At 42.7% G+C, this 21,065-nt stretch overlaps 1 protein-coding gene across 6 annotated transcripts in view; it reads left to right on the plus strand.

Moving 5' to 3' along the window:
• The window catches only part of MARCHF1 (membrane associated ring-CH-type finger 1), a 251,530-nt gene that overhangs the window by 206,395 nt on the left and 24,070 nt on the right, over window positions 1-21,065 (plus strand). For all 6 annotated transcript variants that reach the window (XM_058657463.1, XM_058657464.1, XM_004591422.2 and 3 more), the window contains one exon: window positions 13,006-13,186. In XM_058657463.1, the coding sequence (XP_058513446.1) occupies window positions 13,006-13,186 (181 nt within the window). The remainder of the gene's footprint in view (window positions 1-13,005; window positions 13,187-21,065) is intronic.

Consider the following 21,065-nt stretch of genomic DNA (forward strand, 5'->3'; position numbering starts at 1 on the left):
AGTGTTCTGGCTAAGGCACTCAGTCAGATGTGAGCTTTTCTCTTGTTCTCTGTGTTAAAAATAGATAAAGTCTGCATCACCTCCAGAAATCCAAGAGACTGTTGCTGCTTCATGTCACGTGCGAGCTGTAAATAACCAAAAGCTAAAGTCAAATAAGAACCGATCACGACAGTGATGTACTCATTAATCTGCCTTGGATAAGGTTTAGTGCAACAGTGTATTTGAGACAAATGAAATATTTATAACTCATGCTTATTGTTTCATTTCTCACTTTTGTAGTCTGTGGATTAAAAAAAAGAATTCGGCCTTTCCTTCAATTCTGTGATCACATTCTATTTTTAAGTGTGTGTTGTTTCAAAGACAGCTGCTTCAGACCCTTAACAAAATGGTGAACATGACGGAGAAGTGAGATATTACGTGTTCACATCTTGTAGATGTCATCAATGAGTGTGAAGGGGAAAGGAGACTGATTTAACATTTATATCATTGCATGGTGGTATATTATGGCCAAACAGGAGAAAGGTAAAAAAGATGATTCCAGGGAAAAGAAAAAACCAGAAAACAGGAAGCGAGTACTCAGAAAGGCTCAGTGGACTGTACACTGTGATCAGTATTGACAAAGGTCAAATAGATCCACAGATCTGGGCAGCTAGGAATGCTAACATTGCTGTTGCTAATATCCATTCAGTTAGTGAATAACAGAACACCAGTTTTTGTCTTCTAAGAAACCGCGACCGACTCTCTCTTATCCCTAAACAGCCTGAGTATGCACACCTCCAAAGAGCACAGAGGTGTATCATGACTGGTAGAATATGTTCATTTACATCTTATTCAGATAGTACAGGAAGGCCTTGTCAATGGAGTGCTGGGGGCCCAGGAGTGATCAAGAGGTCTGTTGGGTTATGAAGGGAGAACTCAAAGGGCTTACGCCTTCCAGTTGATATGTCTATGAGAATATGTGGAACTTCTCAGTTATCACATTGCAAACGTGTCACAAAGGCTGCCCCGAGGCTGGCCAGGAAGGACACAGGGCAGCAGTTAAACATTTGCTCATAAGAAACCCTGGCACTTTTCCAAATTGTCCACATGTGGAGCTCTATCAAAAGTATTCATGACTTAGTTAACTTACAAAGACGTGAAGGAGAATTAGAAATATTTCCTAATCTTTGGTGTCATTTAGTATTTTATTGACAGTTACAGTAGATGGTGATTACTGTAAAGAAAATGAAAAAGATAGAAAACTGGCTTATTTATACCTAATTATGTGGTGATAAAATTACTCACTGGAGTGCTTCGGTTTTGATGTATTTCCATCTAGTCTTATGAGTTCAAATTTTTAATTAGAATAATACTGTGTTTTCAGTTTTGTCTCCTGCTGAAAAGATATAAAGTTCATATGTGTATATACCTTTTTAAAGATTTTTTTATTTGCTTGAAAGGCAGGGTTAACAAAGAAAAAGGAGGAAAAGATCTTTCTTTGGTTGATTCACTCTCCAAGAGCTGGGGCCAGGCCCAGGCCTTAGCCAAGAGGCTGGACCTCCCTCTGAGTCACTGAGGCAGTAGGGGCCCAACCACATGGACCATCTTCTGTTTTCTTCCTAAGTTCCTTAGCCAGGAGCTGAATAGGAAGTGGAACAGCCAGGACTTAAACTAACGCTCCAATAGGGGATGCTGACATTGCAGGGAACAGCATAGCCCACTGTCTAATAACACCGCCCTCCAAATACATACCTTTTAAAAACCAGAAACATGGGATCTGGGGTCTGTGATGCTAGCATCCCATACAAGCACCAAAGAAAAAAAAATGAAACCATAGTGCTTTTGTCTAAGTGAGGATTCTGTTCTACCAGAACTCTACTTCCCAACAAGGCCCTTTCTCCCCCACGCTTCCACCCCCAGTGCTATCCTGCTCTCCTGTTTCAGGCCCTTGGTGTGAGTGGTGTCCTCTGTCTGCTTTATTTCACGTAATTTCTTTAGGGTTCATCCTATAAGCATCCAACCCTACTGAAAATGATTAAATGTCCTTTGTTGTAAGGTTGACTATTCTTGCACTATACGACCATTCCACATTTTCTTTATCCTGCTGGAAGCTGCTGGACATGTAGGTGTTTCCACATCTTGAGGAGGCTCCCACTGCGATGGGATCCAGTTAACGTTCACCTGTGCCGCATGTTGGCAGGGGTCAAAGGAAATACAAGGCCCCTGAGCCTCCTTTATTTTTCAGCGTGACATCCAGCTACAATTCTACCCAGGTTCGGATTTTCTTTTTAAATTAGGCTACTACCTTCACCCAATTATCTTACCCTACCTGCTTTTTTTTTTTTTTTTTTTTTTTAGTTAGAAACCTCCTTCCAGGAGGGAAGTCTTTAGGAAGGACCTGAACATCTGGTCAAGATGGAATCTTTTAAGCACAATTTCAGGGGAAGAAGACATAGGGCACTGCTACTGATCAGAAGGTGGGAGCAAAATCCATTAAGAGGCTGGACTTGCAGTCCTAGGTAGCCTGCCCATGATGAACAAAACCAGCAGAGGTGTGGCCTGGGAACTTCTTTGCATCCTGCCATGAGCTTGGCAGGGTGCAATCACTACTGCCTTGCTAGTCTCCTACTAAGGCTGGAAACCCAGAGCTATTTTACATTCTGGCGGCAGCTTCCGATAAAAGCAAACGTCTTGTACACGTGTGTTCAAGGAATCCTACTTCTAAGCATTCACTAAGCAATGAAGTAGTAATTCTACGCTGCCAAGCTTTCAGCCTATGCTGAGAATACACGGTAGTTGCCTAGGCCACACCTCTGTGTTGGAGTACCCCAGAAACATCCCTCCCCATCTACCAAAACTGTCTTCAGGCTTTGCCTCCAGTTTTATGGCACATCTTCCGTTCCATCTCCATAGCAATATTTGATGTTTCTCTTGTACAAAACACCACGCTTTAAACTCGGATTCTCATTAGTTGTCCCATCTTGTAAGGTATAAACTGCGGTAGTATTAAGTTCTCCAAAGGGCATAGTTAAGAACTTCCTCAACTTTGCATTTAACATAGCACCCTGTAAAATCAGACACACAACATATACAACACATTACTTTTTGGAAAAAATGATTAAATAAATAAACGAATACATGAATGAATAAGTAAATAGATTAATAAACACCGACCATTCTTTGCTAAAACGTAGCTGGGACTTCTGCAAAGCACTGTGTCTTCCCAAGACACTTATTTGCACGTGTAGGAGAATTCGTATGCAGAGAACTACTTCAAATTCAGCTCAGTGCTAGTTATCTGTAAATAAAGTGCCTGCTTTGTCAATTGTCCCTGGCAACCTGAGACTTCCTATGATGTCGTGTGCAGTCAGGTGAGATAAATGAATACCTAAAATTGAAAGAAAGTAATGGTTGAGGATGAGGTTATAAGAATCCAAGCATTTACCAAGTTGAGAAAAAAACTACCACAAAAATCAGTTTGAACTAAGAATTGTTGCCATACACAGAAAAGATTGAAAAATTATAAACAGATAATTTTTTTCTGGAAGCTCTGTTACTATGTGTGTACAAAAGCCGTATCACAAATCCAATTATATCTACAATAAAGCCAGAAGAGTTTATAATATCTGTTAATTCTCTTTTCACTTCAGTGCATATTGCTAGTTAAAAAAAAAACCTACCTTGATAATGTTGAGAATGGTTGCTTAGAAGTCTCTAATTTTGTCATTCCTACAAACAAACCTAGACAGGGCTCAAAACTGATGTAAGATCAATGTTTACAACACATGTAAACATGTGGAGAGCCCCTTAGATACTCATTCAGTATTGATTATCTGTTCCTTCACCTAAATATCTCCAGAATTCTAGCTCTGGAAGAATAAATGCCATTGTCTCCTTTACCTGAGGAAATTACGGCCGGAGTTTACCAATGAAATGTGAATAGGGCAACAAGACGGGTTAACAGGTAAGGGATTATCTTAAAAGGTTAAACCTACTATTTTCTTAAGAGGTTTATTTTATTTTTGCTGGAAAGTTATATATACAGAGAGGAGAAGAGACAGAGAGGAAGATCTTCCATCCATTGATTCACTCCCCAAGTGTCCGCAATTGCCACAGCTGTAGCGATCTGAAGCCAGGAGCCAGGATCATCTTCTGGGTCTCCCACACGAGTCTTTGGGCCGTCCTCAACTGCTTTCCCAGACCACAAACAGGGAGCTGGATGGGAAGTGGGGCTGCCAGGATTAGAACCAGTGCCATATGGGATCCCGGGACTTGCCAGGCGAGGGCTTTAACTGGCCTAAAAAAAGGGCTTTAGGCTACTGCGCCGGGCCTGAAGCCTCGTTTTTAATCTCTACTGAGTTCAAGAATTTGGACAGTTGGAATTAATCCTACAATTAATGAGGAGGAACTATGCTACTGCTAGGGGCTGCTGAGTCATACAAGCTAAGATGGGAATTGATGGGATCATCTGTGCCCTGTCACGCCATGCAGAATTCTCAGGAAACCTATAAGGATGGCCCGGCCCACTATAGATCAGCTTTGGATTGACTTTGGATCGACTCCAGGAGAGAGTGAGAAGCCAGGGACATGGCTAGGTCATTGTCTTAGATATTCATCATTCCCTACCGTTCTCTGCAGATGCTCTGAGATTTTGCCCAAGTCAGTGGTGACAGATCAGACCATGAAGTTAAACTTGGGAAGTCACGCTCTGTGGCATTGTTTTTCAGTTGAAACTATTCTTTTGAGAAAGACTTTTAAAGATCACCTACAAATGAAGACGTGCCACTCATCAACAGATGTTACAGATTGCCCATAGATTTAAAATGACCCATTGATTAGATATTTATAAGAGACTTGTATTCTTTGTTGTAGTTGTATCTTTAGCTTGAGCTTCCAAGTTATTCTAGATTGCAGGTAGCTTAGAATATGCAGACTCATCTTTGGTAAAGAAATCTGGCTTATTGGTCTTTTTACTTTAATATGGAAACTATACAGGCTCCATCTCAATAAGTAGTTGAAAGCAGCTGTTCCTGAGACTATATTAAATACTGTCCATTTTCCTCTGTTTTTTGAGTTACTTCTTCTTTCTCTTGCAGATCAGTTTTTTTTTTTACTTCCTCTGCTGCTGACATAGGATATAAAATCGGTACACCTCAGTTTAGTTCCTCAAATGCAAATGAAACAACACATGTTATATAAAAAGGATTACACATCTCTCACTTTCACTATAAGTGAATTTTCCCGAAACATAAACAAAACTCTGTCAGTGGGAAGAGCTTCTGAGAACTGCTAAACCACCTCACGAATCCAGCTCTTTCTGTCTCTGCTTCATGCGTGTTTAAATCAGAACTGGAGTGGTTCAATCCCAGTCCATTTTTGGTAGAGTGCTTTGCCAGCTTAACCCAGGCCTTTTGACTTAAATTTCTCTTACTACCAATACAAATACACAAAATTATCTGCCCTTCCCGAAATTATAAACACGAGTTTATTCAGCCCATAATACCGGGATTTGCTTGGATGAAACAACGGACAAATAGCAAAGAGTGAGTGTGCATATTTTAGTCTTGAAGAATGGTGGCAACTCAAAACTTAGAGAATCATAGAGGAAAAAAACACCTTGAAGCTGTTGCATTAAAGATATGGCTTCAGGTACATGAGCCCTACACGTAAATGGGTGTTGTCACAGAAGGGAGGAGGTTACAGACCTAAGGTTCTATTTGAAGAATTTCCCAGAGGCAGCTGTTAGCATAGTGGACACAAGAGACAGAAGAGAGACCATCTGACTCCTGAACTCCTGACTGGGGGGTCGGGGAGGGCAATGGTGATGCCTCAAGTATGGAAGATCTACACGATGCCAGGTTCCCAGCCTCAACCTGGTCCAGCACTGGCAAGTGCAGATTCATTCTCTCTCTCTCTCCCTCCCTCCTTCCCTCCCTCCCTCCCTCTCTCTCACACACACACACACATCTCACTCTATTTCTCTCCCTCTTCCATTAAAATTTAAAAATAGAAATAAGTAAAATAAAAACAATATCACAGGTAAACTGATTTTGTGTTAGTGGTAGTAATCCCCGCGATCTCATGATTAATGATAATGAAATAAAACATTCAAACTCCATTAAAAATGTGCATCCTGGGACTGCCTCCAGCACCAGCGAGGGTGGCATCCCATATTAAAGTACTGGCTGAGGTCCCGGCTGCTTGTGGCAGATCCGGATCCGTGCTAATGTGTAGGGGAAATAGTGGGTGATGGCCGAGCACCTGGACCCCTGCTGCCCACATGAGAGACCCAGAGTTCCAGGCCCCTGACAGCCTGGCCCTGACCCAGCCACTGTAGCCCTTTGCGAAATGAGCTAGTAAGCAAAGGTTGTTCTCTCTACCTCCCTGCCCCTGTCTCACATCATTCTTTCAAATTAGCTCATTTAAAAAAAAACTGTATTATCCAAATAAATATATTGTCCACCAGGTACTAGATATTATATTCTTCCATGTCAATTATAGTTCTCATGATATCTTACGTGATATTTTTAACCTTATTTTACAAATGAGTAAACTGAGAACTTTTCCAGCTTACCGGAGCAGAAAACAAAAATGTGAGTCAGGATTTTATCTGCTTCTGGATCTCAAGGTTGAAATCATTTAATATAACTTTTTCTTAGTTGTTTTCTATGAAGCTAAGCAAGACAGGTACAGGAAGATAGGAATTCATCCATGAAGGATACGAATAATCTGCCTCTGCACACTCACTGTCCCACTTCCCCCCACTTTGAACAGAACTTCTTCACAAGCATTGTGACTTCGTCTCTCCCGGCCGTCCTCTTCCCATAATGCAAGAACCACTAGATGGTTTCACTTGCCTTCCTGCACACAACGCAATCCCATGGCTGGGTGCCTGCGTGCTGTGCTCTCTGGTGGGCAAGAATCCATGCCTTGGTTGCACTTCCTGTTTCTGCGCCAGTGATTGCAGGACTGTGGGAGTGTGCCGCTCCCTGTAGGACTGCCCCTGACTCCTGCATACTGCCAAGTTACAATGGAATGCCACCAAGTTTTACTGTAAACAAGCGCTGTCAAATCTCACCAGGAAACTTAGGAGCGCTCCACAGATTTTAATGTTCATGCTTGGTTAATTTTCCATCACACTTACCAAATGACTTTTTCTAATTACTTACGGCCTCTCTAAGACCTTACTCCATGACTTCCTCCCTCTGTTTAGCACATACCTGAACTCCTCTAGCTCAGAAAATAATGATCCTCTGGTCCCAGCTGTTGCAATTTTCTCAATGTCGCCTCTTATTTTTCTCCTTGCCCTATGAAAAGGTATCTGTCACCCACTCATGTCAGCATCTTTCACTTATCCAAGACTACAGCTTCACCTCCCAAAGATGCCAGCATGACCATCAACTGGCCCTTTGTCTGTGATTTTCCTTGCGTCTACCTTCACTTTTGCTTATGAACAAGGTCAGGTTTTCCCTGTTGAAATTACTAATAAGATATGTTCTCCATTCAGTAACTCTTAATAGCCATTGTCTCACTTCCACTAAAATCTTTTGAACTTGTGGAACGTCTTATTTGGTGAAATAGTAAGCCTTTTTACTGTAATAATAAACTTAAATGGTATCTTGAAAATGGAAAAAGACAGCAAGAAAGGAGGGAGGAAACGGGGGGAGACGAAGGAAGTATTATGTTCTTAGGATCGTATCTACAAATCACAGTGAATCAGTTAAAAATTAACATTGAAATACAACAAAGATTGAAAAGAAAAAAGCTACACTTTCACTGCTATCTGCATTTCTCGAAAAGGGTAGTGATTGTATGAGGGTTTTCAGAAGGTTCATGGAAATGCACATTATCCTTTTAAAATTAACTGGATGAGAGAAAAAGAGAGATAGCCCCCCCCCCCCCTTTTGCTAGTTTATTCTCCCAAATACTTGCAAAGAGCTGGGTGGGGCTGGGACAGGCTCAGTCTGGGGGCTGGGAGCTGGGACACAGTCCAGGTCTCAGCCGTATGTGGCAGGGAACCGGGCCCGTTAGCCCTCTGCTGGTCATTGCTGAAATGCACCTTAGCTGCATTGGAAGGCAGAGCTGGGAGTCCTACAGAACACAGGCATCTGAGCTAGATGAGATGCCCATCCCGGCATGTTAATTTTTTAATGCATTTTATGTATTTCAAAGGCAGAATGACAAAGAGGGAGAAAGAGGAAGAGGAAGAATAAGATCTTCCACCCCCAGTTCACTTCCTCAAAGGGCCACAATGGCTGGGGCTATACAGGACTAAGTAAAGAGCCAAGAACTCCATCCAGGTTTCCCACTTGGGTCGTAGGACCCCAAATCTGAGCATTCCCTAGTGCATTAGCTGGAATGCCAGCGTCACAAATGGTAGCTTAACCCACTTATGCTGTAACACCAAGCCCTACACATTATGGTTTAACTTCGCTTTCCATAAACTTTCTAAAGAACTGTCATGTTTCTTCATTTATTTCAGCATACGCTTCTTGCTGACTTCTTAATATCGCTCACTGTGGTTTCTGCTGAAAATAATCCTAATAATTTCTTAGCTTCAATGAAACAAGGTCTAAGAATGGATGCCAAACGCTGAAGGTTGGTGATTACTTTTAAACAGGATGAGCATCCAGATAAAACGAATATAAACACAGCAGTTCCCCTAAGTACTGTGCTTCAGGATGACTGTGTGGGAGACGAGGCTGGGGCAAAAGCAGGCAGGGAAGTCAGGGGGCAGCATAGAAAGGATAAGCCAGGAGTAAAGGGAGAGAAAGAGCATGAGAAGTAAGAAACCGACAGAGACTGCAGGCAGGACCTGTCCTTTGGAGCGGAGTGTTTGGCTGCTAAGCCTTAGCACCAGCTGGGTGTGGAAGCCCGGAAGTTCCCAGAAGACCCTGCAGAGGCTGCATGGCCAGAGTTCTTGTCTGCTCTTCAACATCACAATACTGGTCCAGTGTCTCATTACGCAGTTGATTGCAGCTGTTGCCCAAATGAACCTGCCTCCAGCTGTTTCCTCCTTCTCTATTCACCCTATATGTCGATGCAACGATTGCCTGATTTAATTTTCTTTGCAAAAGGCAAAAGCTAAGAAGATCTGTATAAAGTGGAGAATGAATAGACATTTCAAGGTTACATAATTACTGTGACTCTCACAAAGATGATTCTGTTATCAATGAGTTGTTTTTTAAATATGTGTGGAAAAAGAATATTCTGCCAACACCAAGAAACCTTGTCAAGACAGAGAAGGGGAAAGGTCCCCATCGCCCAGGAATAGCCATTTTTCTTAAAACACAAACACGAAGGCAAAGTAAGGTTAAACACACACACACAAGAAAAAAATTAGTATTTGCTACATAGCATTTTGTGGTCTACCCATCACGGAGACCTAGAAATGAGGTGGAAATACTGGTTCATTCAAGCCATAAATGGTAAAGTCTGAGCCTGTGTGACTAGACCTCACACAGACTGCTCAGATACAAAAGTGGCACTAGAAGCTGAGTTCAGTTTGTTCCTGACACACACCAGTGTGGATCAGAACGGCTTTATGGATTCACTCAGGGCTTAAACTTTGATTTCCCAACAGACAAAAAGGCATCAAAATTATGAATATTTGATAATGAAATTGTACTAGATTATTAAAATCATTTTCTCATTACAGTTATTCTATTAGGTAAAATATGTTGATGTTTTCATTTGAATGGTCTCATTTATAATCAGCAATTGGGATTTGTTCAAAATATATCAATTTAAGAATAATTTAACTCTTATGGCACTACCTCATTATTTTTTATTTCTGGTACCTCTTCAAAGCTGCTGTTTAGCTCTTATATTCATTCAGAACAATCTGAGTATGATTAGAAAAGGGCTCTTGGGGTCCAATTTGAGCTGAATAATTTAGAAAAAAAGTTCAAAATGCCAAAACCATGTAAACATGAATCATGGAGAATAGAAATGAAAAAGAACTAAGATTTTTATTTTCCCTTTGGGAAATAAGCTTAGTTTCATGAGAATATTGCTGGTGGTGCAAGCAGTGTCAACAGGCGCTGTCACAGAGGGCCCTGTAGGGTGTGGGAACTTGGGCTACTACGGCAGGCTGCTCCGATGAGTTTGAAGTCAGAAGTCAGGTGGGTTTGCATCTGAAGTTTTTTTGTAAGTTACTTTCCCCATGTTGGTTAAAAAAAAAGTCAGAGCCTCAGAATATTTTTGGCAGTTGTAAAACATGTGGCAATCTCTTTTTGGTGATGGATTCTCAGATGACAAAAACTACAGATTTCTCTTTTCAAATGAGAAATGTTGTCATCCCGGGAAAGGCAAGTCTTTAATACCAGACCAAGAGGGGCTGTCAGGCTTATTGAGTGTTTCTCCATGCAAACTTTTCTTCTTCTTTTCTTTCTTCTTTCTTCTTCCTTCTTTTCTTTCTTCTTTCTTCTTCTTCTTCTTTTCTTTCTTCTTGAAGATGTTGGGGGATTTCTTCTGCAGAACTTGTTTTCAGTGCTGTCAATGTTACTATCTGTTGGCCTTAGCTCTAGCTCACCATCCACGGGTTAAGTTGGTGATCCAAAAACCTTCTCTGAAATGGTCCAGATAGGCAATATGAACCAGGATGTTCAACTTTTTTTTTGCACCCAAATAAGCTTATTTTTAAAATTCTGCTTTCCACGCGCTTGTGAGCTCCCGTTGTATTTTAACATTGGAAATTAAGTGGTCTCTGAAGTTTACCTACTCGATTGTGTTGTTACACCCAGCCTCAAAGCAGAGATAAACCTGTGAGTGAGGCTGTGAACCAAAAAAATTTTACTTACACAAGCGTTCAGTGGGCACAATTGGGCCCTAGATAGCTTAGGAAACACCTCCGAGTGGAAGCAAAGAGATGAGAAATTTGAGGAGTTTTAAAAACTATCAACCTTTTGTTTTGTGCAATTTGTTACACTTCGTTGACTAAAATAAAAGTATATGGATAGTCACCAGGCTAAGTCTGGAAGTTCAGATTTACTTCACTTACTGGTGGCACTTACACTGAGTCCTGCTTGTTGACCAAATTCCAGCCTGTTCAGTCAGCACCCAGGGGACTCCTACGCTGGGACACTCTGTGCTGTGCAACACCGCAAGCCCTGTTCCTGCTGCTTACATCCAGAGAGAGACAAGCTTTGCAACTTTTGTCGTTGCCGATTTTAGCTTTCCCTCACCGCATCAGCCTTTTAGGCAGCCCTGCCAGAGCCCAACTCACCCCAGCACCTGGGAGATCACTGTTCCTCCAGCTTACTTCATTTTTACTGAAGAAATGGATTGAAAGTACTGTGCAGTCTGTTGTACTTCTTTGTTTTGAGGTTAGGGGAGCGTGGGTTTCAATTCCTGTATCGTACTGCACTACCAACTCTAGCAGCCATTTCATTTATATACATATATATGTTGAAAATCCACCTTTTAAAGCTCTTGCTTTTTACACACTGAAAGGGAAACAGCATGGCAGCCATTTGTACAGTCCTTCCAGCCTACCATGACTCAGCTCAAGAAAAAGTAATTATGTCCATTTTTTAAAGAAAAAGTTAAAAGTGTTAACAACGTGCACATTTCTAAGATTTAAAGCCATAGTTCTAACTCAGTTCATCAGCAACTTCTGCTAGCAGTTGAATCATTACAGTTATTGCAAGGTTGAGATTTGGATTCATGACCTGAAGTGATTATACACTTATTTCATTCATAGAAAAAAATATATGCAGTTTTTAACCCTCTGAATCATGAAGGTTCCACGGGCTATTAACCCATGAAAGTGGGATTTATAGTAACTTAGAGGCTGGCTGAACTCTGAATTCACTGGAAGATGCAGCGATTAGCTTTTTCAAACAATAGGATTTACTGTACTTGGATTTTATATGTTCAGTAATTTTTTTGCAACTTTTCCACCAGGAGATTATGGACAGTTTGGACAATTCATAGCCACCAAACAAATGTTCATCGTCCTAAGGAAGTCTTAGTAGCATCAGGCTGAGACTTTATTCTGTGGCTACACCTGAAATCATTTCAGAATGCTTCCACCTTTTTAAGATACGATATTTACTAAATTGTACACCATGGCTGTATAAAACTTACAGCAAAATAACACTTGAAAGTTATCAGGCTGCAATGCTGCTTAGAATGTGGGTTTTAAGTTGGGGTCAGAGCCATGGCATAGTAGGCTAAGCCTCTGCCTGCTGTTCTAGTACCCCTTGTGTGGATGCCAGTTCAAGTTGCAGCCGCTCCACTTCCGATCCAGCTCCCTGCATGTGAGAAAGCCGTGGAGGATGGGCCAAGCCCTCCGGCCCCTGCAACCACTTTGGAAACCCAGAGGAAGCTCCTGGCTTCAAACTGGCTCAGTTCCAGGCATCACGGACATTTGGAGGGCAAAAGAGCAGGCAGAAGATATCTCTCTCTCTCTCTCTCTCTCTCTCTCTTTCTCTCTGTAAAGCTGCCATTCAAATAAAAATAAAGCAAGTCTTTTTAAAAAGAACAGTTATGGGCCCCGCGCCGTGGCTCCTGGCTTAGGATCGGCACAGCACTGACTGTTGCACTCACTTGGGGAGTGAATCATCAGACAGAAGATATTCCTCTGTCTCTCCTCCTCTGTATATCCGACTTTGTAGTAAAAATAAAATAAATCTTTTTTTAAAAGAACACTTATAAGCCATAACTTTTATATATAACAGCCCACACATAGTGACCTATTAAATAGATTAAGTTTGGGATGTAGATATAGATACAGATAGTTGTGCTCTTAAAATTAGCTTTGGCATTAAGGATATGTGAGAGTATATTTTTGACATGCCATTGTCTGAGATCTCAAACCATGACTTGAGTCCAGCAGTGACCATGCAAGCTGATGGAAGTTAACACTGATGAGGGAATTCCAGCATCCAGATTGGAGTGACATTTCCATATGTTCTAAGTCTTCCGGTGCGGTTTCCAATGTGGCCTCCTGTAGGCAGTGGGAAATGCACTGGCGTGGAGTGTTCCCTGGGGTCCTGACGCTGCCTGCCGTGTCTTCTGCAGGATCTGTCACTGCGAGGGGGATGAAGAGAGCCCCCTCATCACGCCCTGCCGTTGCACGGGGACCCTGCGCTTCGTGCACCAGTCCTGCCTGCACCAGTGGATCAAGAGCTCAGACACACGCTGCTGCGAGCTCTGCAAGTACGACTTCATCATGGAGACCAAGCTCAAACCCCTCCGGAAGGTGAGCGTCTCTGGGAACTGGTTTGGGTGCAGGAGGGTGGGGGGTGAAGGTGAGGACTTGCAAGGCAGCTTTGCTTTAAAGATCCATTTCACTTTCCAGGGAGCCTGCAGTTACCCATGGGCCACTCTCCATGAAAGCGTGCATATCCTGTCCTCAGCTAGGTGTGCAAAGTACAGCCAAGCCTTGTTCATATTTGCTATGCCAGGGCCTCGGGTGCATATGCCGTGCCCAACAACGTGCGTAACTACACAGAAGGAAGCATATAAAGACATGTGTGAGGACATTTTATATCACAAAAATTCACATTAAGGAAAGCTGCATGGATTCCAAGCATCTTGTCTTTTAATTCTGCTTTTCCATGAACTTTCTGAAGTACCCTGGAATATGCAAAATATGCTTGGATTTCAGTGTAAATGAATTGGTAAGGATATTGTACTTTGGTTAATTTCCAAGAAGGTTCAAGGATAAATTAAACACCATGAACTGCTAATTTCTTGAAAGTCAGGCATTAGATAATGAGAGAGAATGATTTCTTCTTTAGGATTTGGACTATATTTTATGTTCACTTCCTTCTGGGGACTGTGTTGATGTTTTCACATAAAATTCAAGCAGTAGAATGTTTTTCCATGTTGCGCACCATGTCGTGAGATGTAAGTTTAATTTTGCCTGAATTTGTCTTCAGTTGTGTTCATTGTTCTAAACAATAAACAGTAAGACCGAGAATCAAATATAAAGTTATTATCTCAATCAAAGAACATTGGCAAGGACAATGGGCTTTCCGTAATTCACCCTTGGTGCTTAGGGCCCTGGATGTTAGAATACCTCTGTGCCTCGCAGCAGCCTCGCACATACAGATGCCTTAATCTTCAAAGGGGATTGTGAAGATCCCAATTTAAATAATGAGTCAGCCTAGGGCAGCTTTTTCATTGAAATTAAAGGCAAAGCCAGAGTGGTTTGAAAGACCATTGCCTGGAAATCAACATGATGGGCTCCAGAATGAGCCGAGAGGCACAGCAACAGAGAGCTTCCTGCTAGGCCTCTGGCTGCTGCATGGCCACCACCACTCAGTTTGCTTTGCTGAATCACGGAGCACAGTCCCTGCCTTGGTGCTAGTCTCCATTCTCACAGTGCTGTAAGTGGTATACAGATGTTAATGTGCGTTCTCTGTAACGGATGGGCTGACCCAAGGGCTAAGCCGTGACCCTGTGCCTCTGGATCCCAGAGCCGTCAACGCCCTTGCCCCTCAGCCTCTTCTTTGCCTGCCAAGCGGCTGCTGCGCGCTTTCTGGAAGAGCACCAGGACACCGTGCCCCTCAGGGAAGCACGGATTGCCTCACAGCAGCCGTGTATTTCTTCATGCTTCCCTCCTGCCCTGTCTTGATAGAAAATTCGCATTTCAACTGTGTCAGACAGAATATTCTGATCTGAGGTCAAAGGGCTTCGAAAAGAGCGTGTTCAAATTTTCTGTTTTTCACAGTGTCTGCTGTCACCCCTCTTGTTTAGGGATCCTAAAAACAATATGATGCTGTGAGGGGGAACTTGGACAGTCTGTTCCTACCTGCAGCCTTTGTAGGAACCACCCCTTAAATCAACCCTATCAGGGAATCATGGTCTCAGTTAGCCTGTTGGTAAACCTCAGAAGGGCAGCAAGTGCACCTGTCTTTTCAAGTATCTGTGAGAATGAAGATGTTGCTGCAACCTTAGTGGGCACCTGCTGTCTATTGATAATGAGATTTCCTTTGATTGATCACCAGTATGGACAAAGGGAAGCGTTTCAACAATCTCCACTTTGGATAGTGGAGGTAAGGGCTTAAATGAAGCAGTATTAGGATCTAATCCACGGGCTGTTTCCCGATTTATTTAATCCACAGGGCTGAACACTTAAATCCCAGTTATCAGTACTTAAATGTGGGTTGCTTCATGTACCATTGCAAATGTGTTGATTGGTATGAAAATCCTGGTACCTGGCATTATTGGATCCACATTACTATACACAGACAACAGGTGCAGCGAGGTGGTGGCCCATTTACGCGTTTGCTTTCAAGGAATCCCCAGCCCTCAGTCCTAGCTCTCTCTGACCCCGAGGCTCTGGTGTGTCCACCGTCTTAGGAACACCAGGAGAGAATCTGCACTTGCAGCTCCTAATCCAACACGGGGCTCCAGCCGTCAGCAGTGTCCATTCCTCCCCGTGACTGTGGCCTTCAACACCCTCAGAGTGTGGTCCACACTCTCACTTGCCCCCTAAAAAATATGAGTCGCTGGAATAATTCTAAAGGGGCAGTATCCATCATGACTTTTCAGTTCTGAAGTGACGCCAGTCCTGCAGACAGGTGGGTTGTTCCGATGTATGGGGACTCACGCACAGCTCGCTGTTGGTAGTTCTTAAGTGGCCATAAAGAATGCCAGATTTAGCATTTGGTGAGAATGGATTTGAAGTCCATCCAATTAATGGCTCTCAGCTCAGTAATTCCATTTACAGTTTATAATGTTTTAAAGACCAACCACATGAAACAATTAATTTAGCTAATGAGTCTGAACCTCTGCCATTAGCCAACAGAGGCAGAGCTGATGTTGAGACGTGAGGGCTGCTTAAAGCAGAAAGGTGCGCGTCTTCATAGTCTAACAGTCTCTGAAGTAAAACTTTACTTCATTAATTGGTGTGACCACACCAGAGTTTACAGTTAGCAAATTCATCAAGACATGCTGATGTTTCTAGAAGAAAACCTTTAAAGCTAAAATAAAATCAAGGGCCTATTCCAGGAGAAAGCTGTTTTCATAATCTTAAAGCCAATAGCTCAGCTGTTTTCACAACATTCTAAAAAGGTCCCTTTCAATTGGCCGGTTCCCCAGGGTCCAAAATAATTCTCAGAGAGCCAAGAAAAGTCAAAAAGTCACACATAAGGAAAACACTCTGGTGATAGGGTTGCATTTGGAGATAGACGCAGTAGCGACGAGGAGGCGGGAGTCAGTGTCCCACCGGAACTTGACGAATTGCATGTCCCACTTTGAATTTCTCCTGAAGGAAAGAAACCAACCGTTGGATCTGAATGTACGTTTCGGAGGTTATCAAATACTGCCGACACTTCATGTCTTCCCCTCTCCTAGTCCTTTTAGAAAAGGTTTATTTACTTTATTTTTATTTGAAAGGCAGAGTTAGGGGAAGAGGAGCATTAGAGAGCTCTTCCATGTGCTGTTCACTCCTCTTTGGGCTGCAGGAGGTGACGGCTTGAACATTTGGGTCCCTGTCACTCTTACGGGTGAATCAAGTTTTTGCAGACATTTGAGTAGTGAACCAGAATATGGAAGGTCTCTCTGTCTGCCTTTCAAATAAAAATGTTAAAAATAATTGAATATTGGGCCTAGTGCGATACCCTAGCAGTTAAAGTCCTCGCCTTGAACGTACCAGGATCCCATATGGGTGCCAGTTCTAATCCCAGCAGTCCCATTCCCATCCAGCACCATGCCTGTGGCCTGGGAAAGCAGTCAAGGATGGCCCAAAGCCTTGTGACCCTGCACCTGTGTGGGAGACCTGGAAAAAGCTCCTGGCTCCTGGCTTTGGATTGGCTCAACTCCAACCGTTGTGGCCACTTGGGGAGTGAATCATCAGACAGAAGATCTTGCTCCCTGTCTCTCCTCCTCTCTCTATATATCTGCCTTTCCAATAAAAATAAATCTTTCAAAAAATAATTGAATATTAAGGACCCTGCAGGATAGCCTAGTCCTCGCCTTGCATGCACCAGGATCCCATATGGGTTCTGGTTTGTATTCCAGCTGCCCCGCTTTCCATCCAGCTCCCTGCTTGTGGCTGGGAAAATGGTAGAGGATGGCTCAAGGTCTTGAGACCCTGTACCCAAATGGGAGACCTAGAGGAGGCTTCTGGCTCCTGGTTTCAGATTGGCTTAGCTCCACCCATTGTGGCCACTAGGGGAGTGAACTAGCAAATGGAAGATTTTTCTTTGTCTCTTTCTCCCTGTACTTATGCCTTTCCAATGAAATAAACAAATAAATCCTTTTTTAAAAAAAAATTGACCATTAGAAAGCTCAGGAAATACAAGTTCTGGGTAGATCTGACGAGATCGGGCGCGTTCAGGGTGGTATGGCTGTAGGCAAGTTCTGGGTAAATCTAAAATGGCAAATCTTTTTAAATAATCATTTTAGTATTTCCACATTTCCATCGTAATGAAAATCTGTGCAAAATACATATGAAAATGACTATGTATGAATTACACAATTTTATTGTACCAAAATAAACTTATTGTTTAATTCCAGTTTTCCGAAGTTTTCAAGAACCTGTATCTAATGTTTAAAATACCTCCTCTCCCCGGCTCAGGAATGCTCTTACCCAGACCCCAGGACGCACCCTCCTGGTCGCACCCACCGCATGATGTTGGCGATGTTGGCGGCAGGTGGAGCCCAGGCTCGCCCTGTTCCTAAGCACTCCCCTCCGCGTACTCACCAGGAAAGGAAAAACCTCTTGGACCCAGGCAGGCCCAGCTCGCCGCATGTTCACAAACACTGTATTACTTTCTTGCTGTGGAATGTTTGATGTAGAAGAGCTGAGGACTGGTGCATGTTAACCATAGGAAGCCAGTTGCCCAGGGATTATTGTCGATTCACTGATGATCCAAAAGGCTTCCACCTAAAAACCATAAAATGGAGTGAGGGAGGAGGTCTGATCCCTGCATAAGTTTCTGCATCTTGTTGTAGAATGGTGCTTAATGACACGTTTACTGGCCACTACGGGGAATTGGCTTTTTCACTAATACGATCGCGGCTTACTCGATTTCTCCTCTGTGACATATATTTAGGCTATATTTCTTAATTCAGTGTTCATTACAACCCCATTTTATGTCGGTATAGCAAACCCATCTTACATATGAGGAGAATGAAACTCCATATCCGACTTCTTCCACTTGACACATCGCTTTCTGATTCCCAGGCCTGTCCTTATCGGCTCAGATGCGTTGGTATCTGCACACCAATTCTATTTTGCAGGCCAGGAGGCATGAGCATTTTCTGTAGTAGGAACTGCATCTCAGGCTGTTTGTTCTGCTCTCCCTGTCTCTATGTGTCAAACGCCTTTGGGTCTTTTGTTTCTCTTTCTTCCCTATTCTCAAGCATTAACCATCACTTCTCTGTTCTGATAGCCCTCATCTGACGTCTCCCAGAGCTGCTCCATGAATGCCGTAACAAAAGTTAAGGGTTACAGAAGCAGGTGCACAGAAGGCAGAAGGCAGTTCTGAATGCGCTCTCTTAATTGCTGGCCAGAACTTTACATAGGACAGGCATTGGAACAGCATTCCCAAGTTCATGGAGTTCCCGCTAGCATCCTCCTGCATTCTCAGTGTGACTCAAGATCCAACTCAGGATTACAGGATAAGGAAGCGCCTGGCAGATGAAGTTGGGATAGCTCTGGGCTGTGCTCTTGTCGTCTGGGCCATCCTGCAGAGGCTTGCTCTTCCAGCTCTTCACAAATGGATAAGCCTCCAGGCAATGAAGATCTCTGCTTCCTTACAGTCCAAACAAAGTTTCCTTTATACTACTTCCATTAACCATCCATGCTCAGAACCCACAGTACATACACACTCTCCTGTCTTCTTATACTTGATTTTAGTTCTGTAAAATAATTTAGTAATTTGGGCACTGAGAGAAGTCCAAGTGATTTAGGACACGCTTAGAAAATTGTTTTTGTTCTTTAAATTCACTCGCCATAGAAGCCAGGCAGATTTTCCTCAACAAATGTCTCCCTGTCCGATGATGGTGTTGTCTGGAGCCAAACACGCCGTCCCTCTATGTCACTGCTTCGTTCCATGAGGATGAGTGCAGGAGACTCCCTCACTCATTTCTGTAGGCGGGGACATAGTGACAACGCACCAAATAATGAAAAAAAAAAAAAAGATCATGTACAGAAAGGGTTTCAACTTGATCGAAACATTAACCTCTCTGCTTAATTGTTCCTTATTTGTGTAATCGCCTTACCATATTCGTACTCTCAAAACGACACTGATGTTTTAATTAAAGTCGCATCTGAGAAGAATAAATAACAGTGCCAACACATCTTGTGTTAAGTAGTTATGAGACAGAAAAATACAGTAGCTCATGGATTTTTTGTTTAATGCACTGGGATTAACCACATGGAGTTTTATTCTTTTGTCCTGAAGTGAAACACTAGCAGGTTAATTAGTCTCTTGAAATTTCAAAGAGATGTAGCCATCTGGGATCCATGTTATAGAACGGCTTGTTCAAAACAGGAATATTGTCTTCCGGGCTACAAAGCAGCTTTCTCTTTTAGGGAGTTTCCATCCACAGACTCCAACCTCCCTGTAGGCAGGTCGGAGCCCACATTGCTAGCAGTGTCTGTTATGACAGGGTTCCAACACTGCCCAGTTCACCCAGCTACTGAGTTTCTGCTGTGTTGAAAGGGGATTCCCAGTAAGAGCTGGACTCCAAGGTCATTGGTCTGTGTAAGAGTTTCTTACGTAGGATACATTGTTTAAAGAAAACATATAGCAGAGGAGACTCTTTGGTTCTCTGTGCTTCAAATCACCTGTAATAACCAAGGAAGTGTTACGTAGTTGGGGACCCAGTCTCTATAAGGAAAGAACTGGGGGTATGCAGAAGGATTGGAATGAGGGCGGCACAGAGAAACCTTAAGTACCAAGCGCCTGAACGATCATCGTTGGCTCTGATCAAGGAGAGCTTTTCTCTTCAGTACTTCCTTATTAGCAGATCCAGTTCTATGACTTTAGCCTGTTTTTCTATTGGAAAGCTATTGCTTGAACAGGAGCTTCCTTTCTGGTGAGAATGTCCCCTTGTGTTATTATTCTAGATCGGGAAACACTGGACACATGATAAACCTACTCCTGAAGTCTTCATCTGAATGAAGGTTCAGGCGTGAGAAAACCTATTTGTACTTTAAAGACGACCAGGGACTTCCTTTATGTATTATGTATTCTGATTTTTAAAATGCAGACTGATATTTAAAAATGATGGAATCAATATTCCAGGCATCCATATGGGAAGCATAAAAGCCTCACATTACAGGTGTGGTGATGCCTGTGCGTATGGACACACACGCTGAGTTACAAGGACAGATTTCCCGAAAGCAGCATCTTATGATTGAGTTTCAAACTACTTTCATATTTAAATTTTCCTCCACTTAAAAGTCTTTAGACTTTCCTCTGTCAGCTTCAGGGAAATTTTTAATTCATTATTCTAAATTTCTCAAGTCTTGGCATCAAATACAAAAAAAAAAAATTCTTCAATAAACTTAAGATTTAATTTTTCTTAACATAAGGCCCTGGAGATCAACATGGCTTTGGAAAGGCAAATATTTTAGATCTAATTAAGTTCATTTTACATTGATGAGAGACAAATAAGGATGAGTTTGCCATGAGTGTCCTGTCCCACTGTACCCGCCCCAACACCCTGTGTGATGGAGGTCTGACAGACTTCATGCTAAATGAGAATTCCTCTCACACCTGCTTCCTGCTAGTTTTCTGTTTTGGTCTGGATTCCCACATGGGTGTGCTGTTCCCCTACACAGGAGTGTTTACCCCAGCATAGAATAGACTAGTTTATTCGCTCAGCCACAGGGTACAATGCATGCATGGTTGTCCCAGGAATGGAGGAAGGATATGGGAGGTGCAGAAACCCTGAGCGACCCACCCGTTTCCTTTTTCTCCTTCTTTCTCACGGTGCCTGCAGGACGCTGTGAGAAAGGCCAGCTGTGTAACTCCCCTGGGCATCCCTCCACTTAAAGACGATTCCATGGATAGCCAAGTAAAAGATCCACTTAGTTAAAAAGGAATAGTCCTCACATTCAGATAAAGTTGGAGAGAATCCTTTTTCTTTTTCTTTTTTTTTCATAAAGATTCATT

The sequence above is a fragment of the Ochotona princeps genome, chromosome 32 (assembly GCF_030435755.1).
Source record: "Ochotona princeps isolate mOchPri1 chromosome 32, mOchPri1.hap1, whole genome shotgun sequence".
NCBI classification, from domain to species: domain Eukaryota; kingdom Metazoa; phylum Chordata; class Mammalia; order Lagomorpha; family Ochotonidae; genus Ochotona; species Ochotona princeps.